General features: G+C 44.8%; 1 protein-coding gene across 10 annotated transcripts in view; it reads right to left on the reverse strand.

Annotated features, from left to right (window-relative positions):
* MCF2L2 (MCF.2 cell line derived transforming sequence-like 2) overlaps positions 1–21081 on the reverse strand; it is a 156303-nt gene that overhangs the window by 129426 nt on the left and 5796 nt on the right. For 6 of the 10 annotated variants that reach the window (XM_068200401.1, XM_068200409.1, XM_068200407.1 and 3 more), the window contains exon 1: positions 4498–5240. The exons of 2 other annotated variants lie outside the window; for them this stretch is intronic. In XM_068200401.1, the coding sequence (XP_068056502.1) occupies positions 4498–4639 (142 nt within the window). In that variant the 5' untranslated portion in view covers positions 4640–5240. Of the gene's footprint in view, positions 1–4497; positions 5242–21081 lie in introns of those variants that run through there. 2 more of the 10 variants (XM_068200411.1, XM_068200410.1) reach the window with 1 other exon arrangement.

Raw genomic sequence — 21081 nt, forward strand, 5'->3', positions numbered from 1 at the left:
GAAGAAGGAAAGTCTATGTCATAGAAAACTCACTGGTCAGGCTAATCCACAGCAAGATTCAGGTAATAAATCTGCAGTAAAATTTGTATTAAAAAATCAATACATTAGCACAGCAGAATTGGGTCTTTAAGTGAAGTTTGAAGCAGAAGAACTGGCTGAATTTGGAGAATAAGCTCTGTGGGCATAACCAGGGTGAGAGCTCTGCACAGGCACTCTCCAACCTCCCAGCATACTCAGCACCATTCTCCCCTGAAATCTTCTCCCTAAGCAGTTTACACTACAATTTAGGTAATAAAGAAAAGCAAACTGGGCTATTATATTGTGGTAATAAGTCCCACAAGTTAACAAAACATTGCCAATTATAGCAATCTGTCTATCCATGTTTAATGCTTTTCCATTTCGCTGAGTTGTTTCTTGTTCTGGTATCATGGGAGAAAGGGAAAAACATAAATACCCACAAGGCCTCTGCTCTAACTTGCCCTCTGAGAATTTGTTCTCTTGATCTTTGCAGTACTACATCTCTCTCAGAATTCTTTTAAATGAAAATCAAGCTGTGCCTTCCCTATTTCTCTCATAATTGTCTGGATTTTTCTGATTAGGTTAACAGGGTTTTAGTATTTCTCAACCACAGCAGAGCACGCTGCATATGAATGGGAACAGGTGAAAAGAAACATAAGCATCTAAGATAATCATATTTTCTCAGAAAAACCTCTGTGGAAAACAGAATATTTTATTTCAGCTATTCTATATGCAATGAGAGCCAGCCAAAAAAAGTTATCCCAGATCCCCTAGGTAGCATTTTTTATTAAAGAGAAGAAGAAATACTGAATGCAAATAGAAACAGAACAATTTTGAGCAATACACAAGGAGCCACTGCGACTGAGTCTCAAGGTATTTAGAAATACCTTCCACTTATACTTCAGATTTTGGTCTTCACAAGAAATAGTCACTTTCTCTAGTAACCAGCACCTTTGTGGAAAGGTCAGTAGTTTGTGAAAGGAAAGCATTTCTCATTTATTTTACTTCTAAAGGTGGAGAAGCTCCAAAAAGTCCAACAAATTTCAGTCTCAATTCATTTCAGATGGGATTTCCTTCCAGAGATAGCACCATATTCCTTAACTGCTCCAGTACTTGAGTCCCTTTTCTTCCCTGAACAGATGGATCTGAAGAATTGGTTTTCAACTCCAGCAGTAAGAGAGACACAGCAATAGGACTGAGAACAACCTCCCATGATTGCTGGACAGACAAAACTGCAGCATTCCTCTGTCCTACAGAGGACAAAAGCAGAAACACTGCTAGCACAACAGGCAGGTCCCCATCCTACTGGCAAGGAGCTTCTTGCCTGATTTTGCAGTAACAGCAAAATCCTGAAAAGCTTCAGTAATAAACTGCAGACTCCTTAGTGTCTGCAGATTCACTACCCTGATTTAAGCAGCCACCAGCCTTGAGCGCAGATGAAAACCACACATTTATTACCCTAAAAATATAAAATCCCCTTGCAGCCCCAAGCTCCACAGCATGCAGAGACACAGTCATAGCCAGCACAGGATCACTCATCCATGTAAAACCCCCGTAGGTGTATGATCCCCTTGGAGGACTTGAGCATCACAGCACGACAGAGGCTAACTAGGAGCATCTCTGCCTGGCTTTCTGGGGGCTCCTTCCCTTTGGTTCTCATAGCTGTGCTATAACCAGCAGCTTGGAGCTGCAGCTCCCAGAGTCTCAAGGTCACATAGTGGTATTCAAAATAGTACCATTTGTACACCAGACCCCAGAGGGCCCTGTAGGCAGCTCCCTGTTGTAGGGAGCCAGGGCTGTGGAGCTCTGAGCAGGCATCGCATGCCCCATAAGGAAACTGCCCTTCAGCTGGCCCCTCACAGCAGCACTTCCTTTTTGTGAGCATTCACTATTTTTATCCCTTTACCTGAACAGAAGCCTACAACTACACCTCTAACCACTCATCAGAGCAAATCACACTGATTCAAAGAAAGCCTTGAAACTTGCATGATCCAGGAATGTGGAAGATCAGACTGGAACTGGAACACAGGAACTGGAATGGCTTGGCACAACACTGCTTGCTGTGGGGTACTGCTGATAAAAGGCAGGTAACCTGCAGGCCAGTGCATGCATGTGGCCTCTATTTCTGCTGTAGTTACCTGCATGCCTTCCATATATTCTCATTATGATATCTAATACACAAGATAAAATTGCCACAGAATATTCAAAAGGTTCCACAGGCATGTACTGTATGTATGACTTAGGGATGGACAAGGTGAAAATTGCTCCATATGGAGTGCTTGAAGTACTGAGTAAACATCAGCCAACTGGACCGTAGCAACACTCCAGCTCGATCTTTAAACTGCAGAAAGGGTACTCCCCCTAAAATGATGTAAGTCAGAACATGCCCCAGGGATCCTGCATTGCCACTGTGTTCAGAGAAAGGCAGCCTGAGAAAAAGGCAGGCAATGAGTCTTTGCTTGTAGGACTAGGTGGGGCAGACAGAATCCAAGTTCTCTGGGACAGATAATTTTTCTACCTCTGTGTTTATGCAGCACAGACAACTAAAGGAAACTGGTCTAGTCATCAAAGTAGTAATATGAACTAGCCATAACTACACCATCAAGATCCACTTTTTATGGAGGCAGGTAATTCCCACTCCTACTTTACAGATAAGAAAACACAGGCCAAAAAGCCCCACAAGAACACAAGGTGAAAGTCAGTTCAGAGCAGGAGAAAACAACCCACACAGTGTTGTTATGAATTCCTGTTCCACCTTGCCAGCTCCTTAGCCCCCTTCTAACATTGTCACCACACACAGAGCTGCCCCAGTGTGTTCTCACAACTCAGACAGCTCCAATACCTGCAGCTGAAGGCACCTTGTCCTCAGCAATAACTGAACTTCTGCCCCTACGGCAGCTTCACTGGCAGAATTTAATACTAAAGCAGTGAAGATGTTTTCTACCTCACAAAACGACAACAGGCTCAGGCTGATCTGACATGCTCTCTGTTCCCTAGCAAAAAATTATTTTCTAAGGGACTTCCACCCATAAGACTATCCCAGATAGTCTCTCAACATGAGAGCAAGAGAAGGTGTTTCCCTGGGAACAGTAACCATGGCAAAGCCCTTACTAGTCTCTTCCCCTCTCTACTACAGGAAGAAAAAGAGCAGCAGATGCCTGAGCTCTGCCTCCAGCAGGTCCACAGGCCCACAAAACTATAAGCAACCTGATCAAACATTCAGGAAGGAACTTCAAAGAATCCACTGTCTTTTACCGGATACCAGACATTTCTGCCCTGCTGTGCTGAACTCGGAATGCCTCAGTACAAAGAGTGCAACTGGAAACATCAGTGTCACTGAAAGGTCAGCCAAATACAACAATGCATAGGTAGGCACTGAGCCCAAAGATCAGCATGGATGGATCACCCACAGAAGCAGAGGTACAATGGACTGGCTTTGCAGTTTTCAAACCCTGACATTGTGCATTAGAGCCCTATTAAAGAAAGCATCTGCAAAGCCCAGTTTGTGAGCAGTGGCTGCAGCTGATACCCTGCTTCTGGTCTACCTCTTTTTCTACAGAATAGTCTCGATTTAGCAGATCGCATGCAACTCTCTTTGCTGAAGAGCTAATTAAATCATAATAAACAATTTAATTTCCAAGTACAATCATATTGCTTGCTTGTGGGAATCTTCATCATGCACTAGTGAACATGTTGTAAATTTCTGGATTTGAGGTTTACTACATATTTATTCAAGTAAACAGGCCAAATGAAGGGGGGCTCTTTGAAAAATCTTCCTCTCAATGACACAGAGAAAAAGTGTTCTATGATTCAGCAATCTTGATATGCCAATAGACAGTCAACAGCCTAGATTTCAAACAGCATCAGTCCACTTCAGAGTTAGCATGCAGTTAGCACAAATTGCTAGGTACCAGTACCTTATACTAGCAATCCCCTGAGAGTGGAATACTGCCCTGTACCTGGGTTGACTCACACAGAGCACAAAAAGCTCCATTGTGCTACTTTCCAAATACAAAAAAAAAAAAAAAAATCTTTACAGAGAGGAAGATATTGACCTTCTATGTAGTAATTCAGGAGCACAGGGTGACAGGGTCAGCTGGGTCATGACACACACTGCTCCAGCTCTTTACATTTATTTTCAAAAAAGTATTTTCCATGCACAACAGATACCTACTCCTGACATATACAGAAAACTCAGTGTCTAACACCCGAATGAAATAAATATTTATTCAGAATAAGTCTAACATTGATTTTAACCTCCTTTAGGTCAAATCACTGCAAATATCCCAGAAATATACAGCCAAGTCAAACACTGCAGTCACACCTGAGGCAATACCCAAATCCAGCCAGTTGCCTTAATTATCACTGACTCCTCATAGAAAGCATTAAGAATATAATCTCTTTTTGCAAATTGCCTGGGGATGCAATGCAATTACCACTACAAGAAGATGCTATTTTGTTTAAAGATGCTACACATACCTTTCTTTGCCATGCACTCCAGTCTAATGCATTCTCCTATAAAATCATGATAAGATTTCATTTCTCCTTCTGTTATCCGGACAGCAGTGAAAGGCAGATTCCTGGGTACCTGTTGTCCACATTTCCGACACCGAGAAGCCATTGCCACAGCTCAGGAGACTCTTGTCAGGAATCTGCTCTCTGTTTGCTGGAATCCAGCCTGATTCTTCAGCTGTCAGTCCAGCCTGGTGACTTTATCCCACTTAGTTCATTCAAGGTCACCCTCGCCAGCAGGATGTTCACCATTGCAATTGGCTAAGACTTTTATAGGCTTACTGACTGTGTTTGTTTCTCCCTTCTTGCCTTCAATATCAGTTTACTTTAATCTCTCATTCAGAATGAAAGCTGTGAACCTCAGCACAGCCCATGCCCTGAATGGCTTCCTTATCATTAATTTAAAGCTGTCTTACAAGCAACAATGAAGAGAGAAGATCCCAGAAGCACATTGCAAGATCACAGAACGACTCTTAATGAGCATGCCAGATATGTTCACAAAGAATTTTTCTTTGAGAATAGGTTTTTCTTCCTGATTTTTGGTTCCTTTCAGGCTTATGATTTTATGATTCTTCATCTCTGAGAATGAATTTTTTTACTTCTGCATTTCAGCTTGGACGGTGCAAGGAGACTGCTCTGCAGAGCTGCTCAACCAATTACTCACACGTCTGGCAGTGGCACTGGGAGGCTGCAACTGTACAGAAAAGCCCTCTGCTGCTGTGCACAGTCCCTGCTCATAAGATCTGATAATCGAAATGAACAGAGTAGCAAATGGAGGATAAGGGAAATATTGTTGGCAGACATGCTCTGCTAGCTGTGCAACTCCCCAACTAATTTTTTTTAAACAAAGAAGTTGGATCCATCAGTTAGACACCAAAGTCACATATTTGAAACATCCATTTAGAAATCCCTCTTGGAAGGGGCTGGATATTTAAGCTCACTTTTTTTCCCTTTTAACAATTACCATAACACAAATCACTGGTTAGAGAGCCTTATGAAGAAACTAGTTATTGAGGAGCTGAGGGCAGAGAACACTCAATCCTGATACAGTGAATTAAAAAGGAGCTTTCCCTAGGATCGGCAGGGGACTGCACAGGAGATGCATAACAGGCACAAGGCCAGCACTGGTGACAGTGCAAAGAATACAATGAGACCCAATGAATCAGGGCTGAGCTGCCACCCAGAGCTCAACTGCAGTGACCTGAGCAGAGAATGAGTTTCCTGCAAGGATCTTACACACAGATTGAGAACCTTTGCCTTCCGCTGCCTCAGTCACTAACACCTGTTGGCACTTTACACAGTGTCAGAATATCCAATGCTGTTCAGCTTGTGACCTGCTCAGATCACAGCAGATCCCTAAACGTGGAGTGGGAAAGCAGAAGGCTAATTAATCCAAATCAGAGAATGACCTAGAGGGGACAAAGATGTCCAGGAGAAAAAAGCCTTCTATAGTGCCATAACTAAAATGCTGAATGCATTGAATGCCTGTAAGCTGAAATATACAGAAGTCAAGTCACCAGCCCCTACTTCTTTCCCATTTGATGAACTTGCAGCTTCTCCCCAGCCAGCTCTGCTGCCTCATGCACACAGGGAGAGATGTTTAAGCTTCCTAAGCCAGCACACACAAACTGGCCATGTAGCCAAACAGCTACCAGACTTGAGAACTGAGTCTCAGAACCTCTTCTTTTGATGAAATGAAGCTATAAGGGACATTTCCACCCTTAAAGGTAAAAGATTTTACTACCCTCACCTCCAAATTTGCTATGTGGTATGAAGTTGCCCACTCTCCTGCTCTTTGCCTTTGCCAAAACCCTGCCTGCAATGTGAGAACATTGATGTACTGAGCTGTTGAATAATCTGATTCATTAGCATTTGTAAAATATTTATTAGAGCTTCCATAGACCAATCCCTAGGGGAGAGCAATATTTTACAGATAGGGAGAGCAGTGGCAGAGAAGGCAGAAATACTTTGTAGAAAACTGTCATGATGAGATAAGAAAACTAGAAACACAACCCTGCAGTTTTATCTTTAAACATTTCCTCCCTAATTTCTTTCATTACAAGGGTTCAAGATGTCCTTCCTTACAGACACAAACATGATATACCTTGGCAAATAAACTTTCCTGACAATACATTCATGTCTGACATACACAGAAGATTTGCACTTCAACCCTGCACACAGAGATAAACAAGGAGGGAGAATCCAGCATTTGTGGAAATACATTTCTGTGTGCCACCCTTCCTCGAGTACGCTGCTTCCCACCAGTATCCACATGGCTTAGGAACAGGAGGACCTGTGACATGCTGTATTCCAAGGGGGAGACTTGATGCTGGAAGTGGACGCAAGAAAAAATCTGCCCTAGGTGTGAGCTTTGGAAGCACTGGTAGCCACACAGCACACAACAGGGAAATCATCTAAAATAATTTCCCAGTCTTTCCATAGGAAACCCTGATGCATTGCAATGCTAAATACAAACTTCTGCTGCATGGGGAACCACTGCCATCACCCAGCTCCAGATACAAAAATAAGCTGGCTGCAGCTGCTACACATTTAGCAACAAGGCACATAAGGGTCACCTCAGGGACTGAGTGCTATGATGGATGGACAGAAGGATCTGTTTGCTCTACTGTAAGTTTCACTGCAGTGCCATTCACAAGCTGGGCTAGCTCCTCCTGACACATATGGAAAACCTGACATGGGAGCACTGAGACCTGTCCTATTTCCTGTCACAAAAATGACTTCTTCTGTACTGCTCTGGCTGTGTCTGCACAGGAGCTGCAGTGAGGGCTGCCGTGCAGGAATTCTTCTATGTAACATGCTACCAAACACTCACTCCATGTGGATGATGTAGAATTCACAAATGTCCTCCATTAGCTGAAAGATACCAGTCTGTTTGAAAGAAGAAGGTTGTAGTGCAGGGAACAAGTACAGAAAATGGTAGGCGTGCTTCCATGGGTCTTCTCCATAATAACACAGAATGGAAGGGCATTACTTTCCTGCTGCTCTAAACACCCATATCAAAATTATTGGAAAATCTAAGGAAGGAGGAGGATATTTTCTGGTCATGAATTGCCAGCATTGCCTAGCAACATAATCTGGGCTGGTCTGTCAATGAATAAGCAAGTAAATAAATGGAAGAAAGTGTCATCAGAAATTACAAATTAAAAAAAAAACATACAGTAAAAATAAATAAAGAAAAAACCCCATCCTACAACCCAGATATCCTCAGATGCCATTGCCCAAAACAGCCTGCAGAACTGCACTAGTTCCTAGTTTCATTAGAAATACCAGTTTGCCTTGGAATTGATGCTTGCTGGAAAGTGCTTGCTGCCATGACTGTGTGACCAGAGGATGGCAACAAATTTAAAGTCAGCTCAGTTAAATCCGTTTAAGCTCCATATCTCTTCTCATGAAACAAGATGTTTCTGCCCCAAAAAGCTGTGTTGTAATGGTTGGTATCACTGTTAAGCACAAAACATGCAACAAACACGTTGGATCTCAATGATGCTGAGCCCAAGAGACATAATTTCTTGTGAAGAATCAAGATTTGAGTTTGGGAGCAGCATGTATGTATCAGAGGAAGGAGGAAGAGAAGTCTGCTTCTGCTTCATGTGTAAATGAGACAGCTAGAAAACACTGTAAAACACTCACTGTAAAACACTCACTGTTTGCAATTTACCCCACAGTCTTTAAAGCAATTGAGGGGAAACAGGTGTTGCTTTTCTATCGGAGCCTTGTAAGAACCATTAAGAAAGTTTATTGTAGAAGAAACTGAAAAAATTACCTCTCTTATCCACCAACATTTTAGAGATGACAAAACATAAAAGCCCAACAGCAAAAAGGATCTTACTTATTTGTGAAGACCAGCAGCTGCCCCCACCTATGTATGTAGTATTCCACAAATCTAAGAAATAAGGAATCTAAATCCAATGCCACTATAAAGACTGATACACACAGAAGATAAGAAAATAATCTATATTTCTTTCCTGAAACCCCAGCTTCACATTTTCCTATTTCATGATGTTTTATCTGATGTTTGAACTAATCTTTGATAGCTATGCTGAAACACATTTTAATTTTGCATATACCTCAATAACCTTCCTTCTGCCTCCCCATCTCCCAGATCTTGAATCTGATAAGCCACAAGGCATTTCAGTAGTTTGACACAAAGGTTTCTTTTCAGAGGACTCTTGGTGCAATGGTAACATCCATTCCAGTGTTCAGCTAGAAAATAGAAACTAGACTTTTTTAGTAACTTTCTTTTATTTTCTTCCAACTAATAAACAGCAGACCAGGACTTCTCTCCCTCCCTTTTTAATAAAAGGCTATATCCCAGGCATTTTTTTAAACCCCAAGGAGTTAAAGGAACAAGCAGAGGAAAAAACATCTCTGTTCTTGAAATTCCTTTTCGCGTACAGCACTGTTGCAATTGCAACATGCAGTTCCTGCACTAGAAGGCACAAATTCCAGTGCCATATGGCTTCAGAATCTCATTACACTGATCTGCTTAAAGCGATTTCTTAACGGACAAGCAAAACATTTTTGGTCACCTTCAGCAGAGGGAAACAACAATTCTGCCACTGTTGACGCACATGAACTCCCACGCAAACTGCCAAAAGCAGGAGCCAGCAGTGAAGATCAAAGGACAACCTTAGCCAAGGAACTTTTGTTGTCATCTCAAAGCTGTGAAGACATCAAGGGTATTCAAGGACTATTACCATCATTAAACAAAAAAAAAAAAAAAAAAAAAAGGAAAAAATAAGAAAATTAAAAATAAATAAACAAAACTGCAGACAAAAAGAAACCCCCAAGCCAATGACATCACTGCTGGACTAGACAAGATTCTCAGGAGATCAGGAGAGGAGCAGAATCTTCACAGGCCAAGCAGTGGGCACGAATTGTTGCTGCACCCGCAGGGTTTATTTTACCTGGCTCTCTCGATCTCTGCAACTAAGAGCAGATCACCAAGAACAGAAGGTATTTCTGTCCTGCTAGGTCTCTGCTTGGCAAGATAAACAAACAGATCCCAGAATTACCAAAGTGTAGCTGGCACAGGGGTACAGAGTAGCTGGATCCAGAGTTCAGGCTTGGATGCAAAGTTATTCCAGTCTTGACGATGAAAATGGTTACAGATCTACGTGAGACCAAGAGCCTTTCTGAGTAATCTACCCAAAACATAAATGGCTCTTGGCTTAAAGTCATGGGAATAAACTGAGAGACAAGTAAATGCAAAAGAAATACAAGAGAGAGACACTGGGTAACACAGAGAAGGCTGTGATCTATAAAACCAGGCTTGTCAGATCCCCATTCTCCAGCTCCTAAACCCTATCACCAGTGCATGGGCACAGTCTTTGTGCCATGGCCCTCCAGCAGCACCGTGACAGCTGGAAAGGACAGACTCTGGACATTAAGAAGAGAACATGTTTTCTCCTCTCTGTACTCTGCCATTGACACACTGAGTCATCTCCAGGGCATGGTAACCCTGATCCTTGCTGTCATCCATAGCACTGCACTGGATTCACTGCACTATTCCTCTTTCTTTCCCCCTTCACTTTTTTCTCCCTGCAAGGAACCTCTGGAGCATTCCCAGTGCAGAACGGCTCCTGGATCCATGCAGCCAAGACCACCAGGACAGCTTGTTTCCCTGAGGAGCAGCTGTGCACATTCCCTGATGGAAACAGCATTTTTTTTTTTTGCTTGCAATTCATATTTTGAAACACATAAAGGAGAACCAGAAAGACACAGGGATAAAAATAGCATCTGTGAGCATCACAAGGGCTGTTGATACTCCAGGCTTTTGGACACAAGCCAAATGCTAGCTGAACAGGAAGAAAGAGCTTCTCACATTACAAAGTACAGTAAAGGCCTTTCCAATGTTTTCTTGCCATCTCTCAAGCACTCAACATCAGTTACCACACGGGGTAGGCAACTGGGCCTTAGGGACTATTGATTTTTCCCTGTTCGTCTGTGTGCGCACTGAGGTTCACTCAGTCACTCTGGGCAGCCCATAAGGAAAAAGAAGCTCTTGTAGAGACTTTCCTGGACACTGCTTCACCTGACTGGGCTCTCAGCTAGCAGATACACATCAAACACACTCCTTTAACATCCCCAGGGCAGGGCTTGTGTTCATCTAGGGAACTGAGGATAAAATCAGTCAAAGAGGAGTTATTCCCTCGGTCCTGGCAATTGTGAAGTACACCTCCTTTTTTTTCCCCAGGCCAGGACTGCTGTCAGAAACCAGAGGTCTGTCCTGAAGGACCTGCCCACACAGGCATTTCTCTGTGCTGAGCACCAGCAAATGAGAAGCTGGAACACTTTCCTCTGTGTGCATCCGCAAGTGCAAACACACCGGGCAGCTGGATGCTTGCACACACCTACCCAAGTAACAGGAATTTGTCCTGCACAGTGCACTGTACTGCAGAGATGTTCCTTCCTCATGTCCACTCACAGCCTGAACCCCCATTCCCAGCCCAGTTTACCCACCCCAGCTTTGTCTCTAAGCCACCAGCTGTAACAGATTTAAGAAAGACACACTCTATAGGGTGATTTCCCAAGTCACACCAAAGCCTGATGTGAAGCAGGAGAATACAGGTATGGATAATCTGCTAGCACATGCACCAATGTGCACCATGTGTGCCCTTCATTTGCCTCTCCCCACCTGCAGCACTGCATCACACACCAGGCACAGCGAGGCAAGATGTTGCCACACACAACCACACCCCCAGTCCTCTCCCTCTCCTCCTCAGCCAGCACCGTTATTGGGTTTTGTCATCATACCCAATCTCGACTATGAAAATAAGATAAATTTACAGGAAACCAAGAGTTTCAGTCCTTTGTCAAAACCAGGCAAGAGCTGCTAAAATTAAATGGAAAAGGGCCAGCTGGGATAGAAAAAACATGAGCATGAAAGCCTCATTTCCTTTCATACCAGGACTAAAATTATTCCTGGATCTATATTAACAGGCAAGTATGCCCACACAGTAAAAAAAAAAAAAAAAAAAAAAAAAAAAAAAAAAAAGACACCTGTAAGTCAGCTTCAGGTGCAAAAAGAGTATAGAGCTGTACCTGAGTGAACTTTTCCTGCAGGAAGCAGCAGAAGGATTTCTCTGCAACATCACACTAATACTGTGACCTCCTCTGTCAACTCCAAGAATCCCACATGCAGCATTCACATGCTGGGAGGTGCTGAGTATTGTCTGCACAATGTTAGACCTCCAGCCCACATGAAATAAGGACAGTGCTTTGACTTCAACAGCACCATGGACTTAAATTGCCTTAAGCTGAGTGGTGCAGTGTTTTGATGAGATAAGAAATTGCTCTTTAGTCTGTCAGGAAACCTCATCACAAATGCTTTCTGCTGACCAGCAAAGATTAACTCAATAAAATGTATCTAAATCCCACATCCGTTTATGGACCTTAGTCCCAGCATAAGTTCACTTCATGGCATGTAGCACTAAATAATGCTTTGTGCTTCTCCAGTGATTCTCAGCTGAGCACTCTGGCACCACAGAGAAATTGTTACTCCCATCAAACAGACTACTTCCTTTCTAATTGTCAATAAAAGGATACAGTTTAAGAAGAATATTTTTGCTTAGATATATTTGAGAATGCATCTGAGAACTATTTGAAGAAAGCTTGTGGGGAAATGAATAATTTCATCTAAAGTTTTGCCCCACAAGAGCCTAAAAATGGAGAGGAATACTCTAAAAGCATAAATCCACACATCTCCCACTGGCTTGAGAGCCCTTTGAATTGGCTTAACAATAATTTCACCCTTTCTTGAACCACTTCTTTGTGGCTCCTTAGTAGCATAAATGCACATAATTCTACACAATATTTTCCTGTCTCGTCTTTAAATATATTTGCTTCAAGAATAGCAATCAATTGTAAAACAAACAAAAAAACCCCAATGTTTTTAATTGTATTAGAAGCATTGTAAGAACCCACTAGTGAACTTTAAAATCTCAATACAAATAATGAAGCATAAGGAAAATATTCTTCAGCTGGGAATTGAATCCCAAGATATTCATAGAGTTTGTCTAAGATCAATTGCAATTACTGCAGTAAAGCTAGAAAATAAAGAAATGTCTACTAACATACTAAGAAATATCCCTTTCTTGATTGTAGCCTTAAGCATGGCACATAGAGCCAATGTTCTTTAATACCATTTCATTAACATTTATTTCTCAATGTTATTTTATACCATTTGTAGATATCCCCATCATTCTAACATTGAATTTAAAATAGAGTTCTGCTCATTAAGATCTTGCAGCATTATCTGTATCAGTCTAATTACTACTGCACACACATTGAGGGTCAGCAGGTCTCATAGTGAAGGCTGCTGAACTGAAACTGATAAGAATGAACTAATTTGGTAAAAAAAGCCCAAAATGCTAACAAGGAGTTTTACAATCAGGCTCAGTGACTGATTCCAAATATCAGCACTGGCAGTGGACATGCCAGGTATTTTAGAGCATGTGAGCTCTATTGAGAGAGTACTTTGCATTTGGCAGCAGCATGAAGTCAGGGTCCTGAGTACACCAGTCAGCCTGAACTGCCAGAGCATTCTCACCTGAGGCTTCCACCAACACACCCTCTACCCAGTGCTTCAGCTATTGCATTTGGGAGTAGTCCCTTCCCCTTATGCTGTGGGTGATGCTGTTTTCAGCTGGTTTCTCTGCTGTTCGTGACCTGCAGATTAGACTTGTTTGATTAATTTAGACCTGATATATAATTTGAATATCTCCATCTTTGCTCAAGTATTGTAGGACAGCTCTCTAGGGGGTGAGAATGGACATACTAATGCCAGTCTTATTTTTCTGTAAGGTCATCTATGAATGTTCCTAGGTTTTATATTTGCTGGCAGATGTTTAAGACTTCTAAAAGCTTCTGTAGTGTTTAATCAAATTACCAAAATCACAACAGATTCTCACATTTGCTGAAAGAGAAGTTGTTATAAGATTAGGCTTTCCTGTATTTTCTACAGATTAAAACAAAGATATGTGTTTATTCCTAAATAGGAATGTGGATTTTATGTGAAACTTCAACTATTGTTCCTAAAAAGATCAAGAATAGCACACACGTAGTCAAGGGATGTCCTACTATAGCATAATCCAGTTTGGACGAAAAGCTAAAATAGACAACCTGGGTACCCCATTTTCACAGGTTCAGCCCCCAACTCGCTGTTTATCTCTGGTGACCTCGATTCTCTCCGAATTAGTGCTGTCGGTACTTTGATGCTGTTGCTGCAGGAGCGGAGAGATGCGCCGGCTCTGTGGGGCTTGGGCCGGGAGCGGGTCTCTCTCGGGCCGGGAGCGGGACTTGGGCCGGGAGCGGGTCCCTCTCGGTCCGGGAGCGGGTCTCCCTCGGTCCGGGAGCGGGTCCCTCTCGGGCCGGGAGCGGGTCTCCCTCGGGCCGGGAGCGGGTCCTTCTCGGGCCGGGAGCGGGTCCCTCTCGGGCCGGGAGCGGGTCTCTCTCGGCCCGGGAGCGGGTCCCTCTCGGGCCGGGAGCGGGTCCCTCTCGGGCCGGGAGCGGGACTTGGGCCGGGAGCGGGTCCTTCTCGGGCCGGGAGCGGGTCCTTCTCGGGCCGGGAGCGGATCTCTCTCGGGCCGGGAGCGGGTCTCTCTCGGCCCGGGAGCGGGTCCCTCTCGGGCCGGGAGCGGGTCCCTCTCGGGCCGGGAGCGGGTCTCTCTCGGCCCGGGAGCGGGTCCCTCTCGGGCCGGGAGCGGGTCCCTCTCGGGCCGGGAGCGGGTCTCTCTCGGCCCGGGAGCGGGTCCCTCTCGGCCCGGGAGCGGGTCTCTCTCGGGCCGGGAGCGGGTCCCTCTCGGGCCGGGAGCGGGTCCCTCTCGGGCCGGGAGCGGGTCTCTCTCGGCCCGGGAGCGGGTCTCTCTCGGGCCGGGAGCGGGTCTCTCTCGGCCCGGGAGCGGGTCTCTCTCGGGCCGGGAGCGGGTCCCTCTCGGGCCGGGAGCGGGTCTCCCTCGGCCCGGGAGCGGGTCCCTCTCGGCCCGGGAGCGGGACTTGGGCCGGGAGCGGGTCTCTCTCGGGCCGGGAGCGGGTCCTTCTCGGTCCGGGAGCGGGTCCCTCTCGGGCCGGGAGCGGGTCTCCCTCGGGCCGGGAGCGGGTCTCCCTCGGGCCGGGAGCGGATCTCTCTCGGGCCGGGAGCGGGTCCCTCTCGGGCCGGGAGCGGGTCTCTCTCGGCCCGGGAGCGGGTCCCTCTCGGGCCGGGAGCGGGTCTCTCTCGGGCCGGGAGCGGGTCTCTCTCGGGCCGGGAGCGGGTCCCTCTCGGGCCGGGAGCGGGTCTCTCTCGGGCCGGGAGCGGGACTTGGGCCGGGAGCGGGTCTCCACCCCGCGCCCTCCAGCGGCTCCTCCGCAAACAGGCAGCTCTGGCAGCGCCTGCATCTCTCCAGCAACGGAGAGAAGCTCCTGGGTACCAAACCCGGCAGAGCCATCACATCTCTTGGAAAAGGGGCTTGGAGGAGAGAGGCTCCTCTGCCCAACTCTGTAACAGCCTGCCTTTCAGTTGATCCGGGAAGGGTCTGGCCCTACCTTTGAGAGTCTGGGGCAGTGGGAACTGCAGTGTCAAAAGGCGCTGCCGTGCCCTCTGCTGCCCTTTCCCCCGCGGCGGAGGATGCTGCTCTAGCACAGCTTCTTCCTGGGACCAACATATGCACACACCCCGTCCCCAGGCAGCAGCCCTGCTCTGCTGTCCTGCTGGAAAGAGCATTCAGGGGATAACTGCTTGTGTTTCATTTCTGTTTCCCATTGCTGGACTGGGAACACCTCACACAGTGGTGACATCTCAACTCTAAAGGGGACACTGAAGCAGGCAGCGTGTGGCCTGTACAGAGCTGCTGCTGCAGATATTGGGGTAGAATGGGCACAAACTATCACTGACAAGCTCGTCTTTGCTCTGTCCAACCACTTCTGCTCCTCACAGGGCACTTGCTGCCAGCTCTCTGCTCCCATTCAAGATAAAATGATGCACAAGGCTCTGCTGTATAGCCAGATTGTAATTCAACATGATCCAAAATGACAATTGCACATTGCTGAAACTGCATTCTCCCCTAGCTGAAAACAAAACCAGTAAGATGGATTTTTATGAGCTATCAACAAAAATTATTAAAAAGTTTACCTCAAACTGAACTGTGACTTCAAAGCCAGCTGTGAAGCCTCTCTTGGTTTCATCAATGTGGAAAGGGAAGAGATACAAGACACAATTAACAGTACAAATATCTGAGACAGATGAAATGGTGAGTTTAGAATCTCTCATTTAAAAAAACAGGAAGTCTGTTTTCACAGAATAGCTGATCACCATTACAAGGATTAACCAGGTTTTCCTGGGAGCCTTCCTGCACCAACAACTGGCATGTAATTGCCAGAGCTCTCTGATCAGTTATGCACCTGCTTACAGCTCAGGGTCATGCTAAGGCCACAGCTCTTTCAGTTTGAAATAACCTTTTCTCTTGATATTGCAAGATCAATAGTACGGCTCCTGTGCATGTCATCAGCTTTGGCTTTCATGCTGCAAACACCAATATTGATCCCTTCAAAAATTAAGCCTTGGCTTCAGAGACCTCTGAACCACAGTGTAATGGATAACAGTGAACTTCAGACTCAAAGGAGGGAAATATTTATAGACATGCTTTGTTAGGTGAAGGATTATTGATTGATAACAAGAAGCAAACTCTCCTGATAGTAATTCTAGCCACAGCAATTTGGTTAGAGTATGAAATCCATACCAGACAAAAATGCATTTGAAGTGTTAAAGTTGTAATATATATGATTAACAGGCAGCATAGTCAAACTTCTTACATCCAAATAATCTAATTTCAATTTATCATTGCTGCTAGAACTGCATGTGTTTGCTGTGGTTCTTTCCTCAATACCTGTCTGTCAGCATGTGCACATCCTTGGGAAGTTATAATTAAACTGGAGATATTGCAGTAATAATAATTGGAGATGCCAGTAACTGTGAGCTAATTGCCTAACTATGTATTACTAAAATTTTTACAGGTCTCAGAATTTAAAGGCAAAAGTCACTCTCATGAAATACTGAAAGACACACTCTCTGGGTTTAGATTTTCTTCACCTCTTCACATTGAACCTGAAGTGGTTTTCCAGTGTAAAATGTGAGTACAAAATCTCTGAAGCTCAAGGCATGTAAGAGGAGAGTCAGATTCTATCAGCAGCTGTTGCCAGGCAGCCCACAATGCTGTACATCAGCATTGTTTGTCTTGTATTTATGTCTCAGAACTGCAGATAACTGCTCTTGTATTTGGGGCCAGCTGTAGACAATTCATTGCCCAAGGGAAACTGGAAATCACACAGCTCTCGGTCATGCAGAGGAAGCAAGAGCTAAATCGTCTGCAGCCCCTCATATCTCGTTGCCCTGGGCAACAGTCTGCACGGTGGAAGTGGCAGATTCAGCCTTCCTCATACGAATTCTGTAATTTTTGGTGTTAATTTATGGATTGATACTATGACAGCCCCTCTGTAGTACTATTGGGGTGCTCATGCATTAGGGGATACGGGTGGGTGCATAAACAGTCTCAGGATAAGAGCTGCTGGTTTCCATCCAAGATCTTTGAGACACAGATGGAGGTAACTGGAAGCACAGAGATTACAGGTTGCACTCACGGATGTGGGGAATCTGAAACCAGATCATCTCAGCATGGTTTTCCTTGAGCTCTGACAAACTAACTCGGGATCCTCATATGAACCCAGGACAACGCTGACAGTAGGTGCTAACTCTGTGCTGCCTCTTATAACTATTTGCAGCAGGGGCTACAGCTGGGTCAGCTACAGCTGAGTGCACTCAGACAAAAATATCTGGTCCCATGGATTGCCGAGTACCAGCAGTTCCTCATATTCACACAGAAATAAAGAGCTCTTTGCACCTTTCTGGATCAGAGCCACTTTGTTGTAATATTGATGACAGATCATTTCCCATCACCTCTTTGCAATGTTTCATAGGATTTTGGCTTCTGCAGAAATTTAACCTTTACTCCCATGCTTGAGTAATCCAGGTCAGGAATCCGTGAATTTTAAAATCAAAATAACATTGGACTAACATTCCAAAAGGACCTTTTTGTCTCTGTTTAAACTTCCATAAAATCACCTTTGCATTCACTGTAATAGTCCTGTACTTATTGCAACTGAGTCCCCAGGGAACTTCATCTGTGTTGCATTCATACACCTCTGGAATCAGGGAAGCTCTGCAGATAGAAGAGAGGGCTGGGCTGGCTGCCTTGAAGGGCCAAGCAAGCCCCTGTGTGCTCAGAGCAGGAGAGCTGCTACGAGATGGTAGTACCTTATACTGGAGCCAAACCATGGGCACAATCCACCTTTGAGACAGGCAGGGTAATGGTACTGAAATGAGTAACAGTCTCCATGAAGGCATGGACACTCAGTGCTTTGGCTGTGTTTGTTTAGCTCCTGACTGCCCAAAAGATCCAGGACTCAAAGGTCATGACAGCAGTGATTTTGGAACAACGCATTTTCAACAACACGCCAAACACGATGCACAGCAGGTACAAAGCTGGTTTCGAGCAGGAGTGTGGGTGTGGGTGTATGCATGTTGTGCTAGCAAACAAAAAAGACAATCATTTCATGACAGCATGGATTATTGATCCTGGTAGCCTGTCCTTCCTCTGGCCATTTTTTTGGGGGATATTGTACTGTACTGTCAGGTCCCTGCAATAGCTAGAAAAGATGGAGACAAGACACAGCAACTTTGTAACCTAAATCTTTGGGTCCATGGAAATTTATGATTGCCTGTCTCTGTTCAGGACTTCATTCCATACTACAGTGCAGGAAATATTCTAATAGAAAACAGGATGAATGCAGAATTATATTCAGAATAATTCATTCATGCGAAATTATTTGCAGGCCTCTGCTGAAAAGGCACCAGTCTTCTGCAATGCTGCACTGCAAAAGACAAGAAGTAAGTGCACATAAATTTAATGTATTTCACCCTTGAATGAATGCTGTTGCTTCATATTTTACCAGCCTGAATTCACATGCTGGACATGGCCCTCCTCCAGTACATGAGCTCAATCACTCCTCAGAGGCAGTTATGCTTTTGGACTCACAGATGTTATCTGTGTTGTGCTTACATGACAGTGGAGGTTGAAGATACTGTGATCTCAATCCAGTTGTTCTCTACACATCTGTCCCCATGCCAAAGTGGAGCCTGCTGTCCTTTTCTCCACTAAACTCAAGAGCTTTTTACAGTGTTCCTGCTCCCTAAGCAATACCTCCTTCCATGCCATGACTTACAGATCACTTGAGGTATTTACAACTGATGTTTTTCCATCTATGCATGTAAGAGTTGGCTGTTTCTTCACCCTGTCTCCCTTCTGTTCCTTGGTTTCAGTTCTGGCAGCATCTGCTGCACTGGTTAGTGTGAGTCACTGATTAGCAATGATCCATGTGCCATGTTATCTCTTTCACATCATTCTCCAACATTTTCTCACATGAGCAGGATCAGGCAGCTTTGCAGAGAACTTAGATTGCTGCCAGTCATTGACCCACTGACCACCTGGGGCAATCCAGATGTTACTGTGCTGAACTCAAAAGGGAGTTACAAGAAGCCTGGCCAGCCTGGCCTTTAGCCAGGCTAAAGCACAGCATTAACACAAAACACGTATGGTTTCTCTTCTCCCAGACACTTGAACACAAGCCCAGCTCTGAAGAACAGGAGAAAATATACACACAGGACTAGTATAAAGTACCACACACTGTGCTGTCAGAATTATTTTAGCAGTCACCTGGGCCCCATTCAGAAAAGTTTATCCTAGATCAAATACTAAGTCCAGCCTTGGGACTAAGAGAGGCCTCAAACGTGGTACAGAAGTGGGGAAAGAGTGACAGCAATGGAATTGATTAGCTTATTTTCTACTCAATTAGATGACCTGGTGCTGCAAGTACCCTCCCAAATCCTATCCTGTTTCCCTCAGGAAGAAGTCCTCTCAGGGGAACTCTTGCATTTAGACACCATATGGAGGGCGAGAAAAAGGAATTAAATAAAAGATGAGGCAAGAGGTGGGAAAAGGTCCTTGTATTTAACGAGCTGCCAGACAATGTGATAGATGGCAGCTTAGTTTAATTTCCAGTGAGGCCATCTGAGCTCCCCTCTGCCACAGAGATGGGAACAAACAGGGGCTCCTCTCTACCTCCTTTTGGTCCTATTTGCTTTTTAAGCTTGGGCCTTAGCAATGCAGAATGGTCACTACTGCCTGCCCTGTTAGCAAGCAATGACTTCTGCCAGCACCAGCATTTTTCATTGTGCCTGACTCAGAGACCTCACACAGGAGGAGGTGCTGGACTTGCTTTGCCCTGGAGATTCCTCCCACTTCCTCCTTCCAGGTAACCCAGGGCTTGCCCTGGAGTGTTAAAGAGCAGACTGGGAAGTGCCACAGTCTGTCTAGCACATTGGATGATGGTGTCATTTTTCCCTTGCTTTTGACCTCATTAAGCTACCTCATTCTTTATTAAAAAATAGTTATTTGATAGCCAACCCTCTCCCTACCCCCCAAAAATAAAAATGTGCCAAAAAAAAAAAACCACCACCCAAAAATACCCCAAAACCCCAGGACCCAACAAAAGACTACTATATAGTGTTAGCAAGAGCCTGCTCTGGAAGTCAGAGGTTTCTGCTTTCTGCTCCACTAAAACTGCCAGTAGTGGGCTAACAGGCCTGAAACATAGGAAGAATCAGGAAAATCATGAGAAGAGCTGACCCAAACAGCAAACAGACTGACTTCCTTTCAGCTGAAGCATGTATCCTGGAATAACTCATTTGAGTCCCAGTTATTTTCCAGGCACTAAAAAATGAACTGCAGAAGCCAGTAGAGCTTCTAAGGACCTGGTGTCTGGCAAGCACAGCTGTGGAAGGGACCATAGGAATCACAACTACGAACAGCTAAACTTGGATCCTGCCACCTGACTTTCCTTTACTAATTTCCTTGTGTGTTAAACACTCCTCCATGCCAACAGGCAAACACCTACAAGTCATTACTAAGGTAGATTAGAAAATAAAGGGCAGAGGGAGACTGCTGTAGCATTAGATTTAACAGCAGCAATGCAGAGGCTTTTGAAAGAGAGAGTGACTGAGAGATTGACAGATTGGATCACACCTCAGGTCCATCCAGCCTAGTTCCCTATCTCCAACAGTTGCCATCACAACATGCGTGAGTAGAAAGTGTGAAAACCTTGCAGTAAGCAGATGGTGGATAGCTACTCCTATTCCCTTTTCTCCCCAACATCCTGGTCTCTTACTGGCATGAGAATGAAAGCTCAGGGTGTAACAGCCAATTTTGGGGATGGTATCAATAAATGAGAAAACAGGGCTTTAAGCAGCCTTTCAATTCTTTGGTGCTCTTCATGGCTTTCCTTAGGGCATGCCACCCTGAAATAAATTAGTAATAGTATCACACCCAGATATTGCAAGGTTTTTCTTAAATCCTGTCAAGGATGCCAGGATCACATCCCATGCAAAAAAGTATTCACCTAAAGTAAAAATGGAAAGTAGAAGAGGGACATCTCTGAGCT

The sequence above is a fragment of the Anomalospiza imberbis genome, chromosome 10 (genome assembly GCF_031753505.1).
Source record: "Anomalospiza imberbis isolate Cuckoo-Finch-1a 21T00152 chromosome 10, ASM3175350v1, whole genome shotgun sequence".
Classification (NCBI taxonomy): domain Eukaryota; kingdom Metazoa; phylum Chordata; class Aves; order Passeriformes; family Viduidae; genus Anomalospiza; species Anomalospiza imberbis.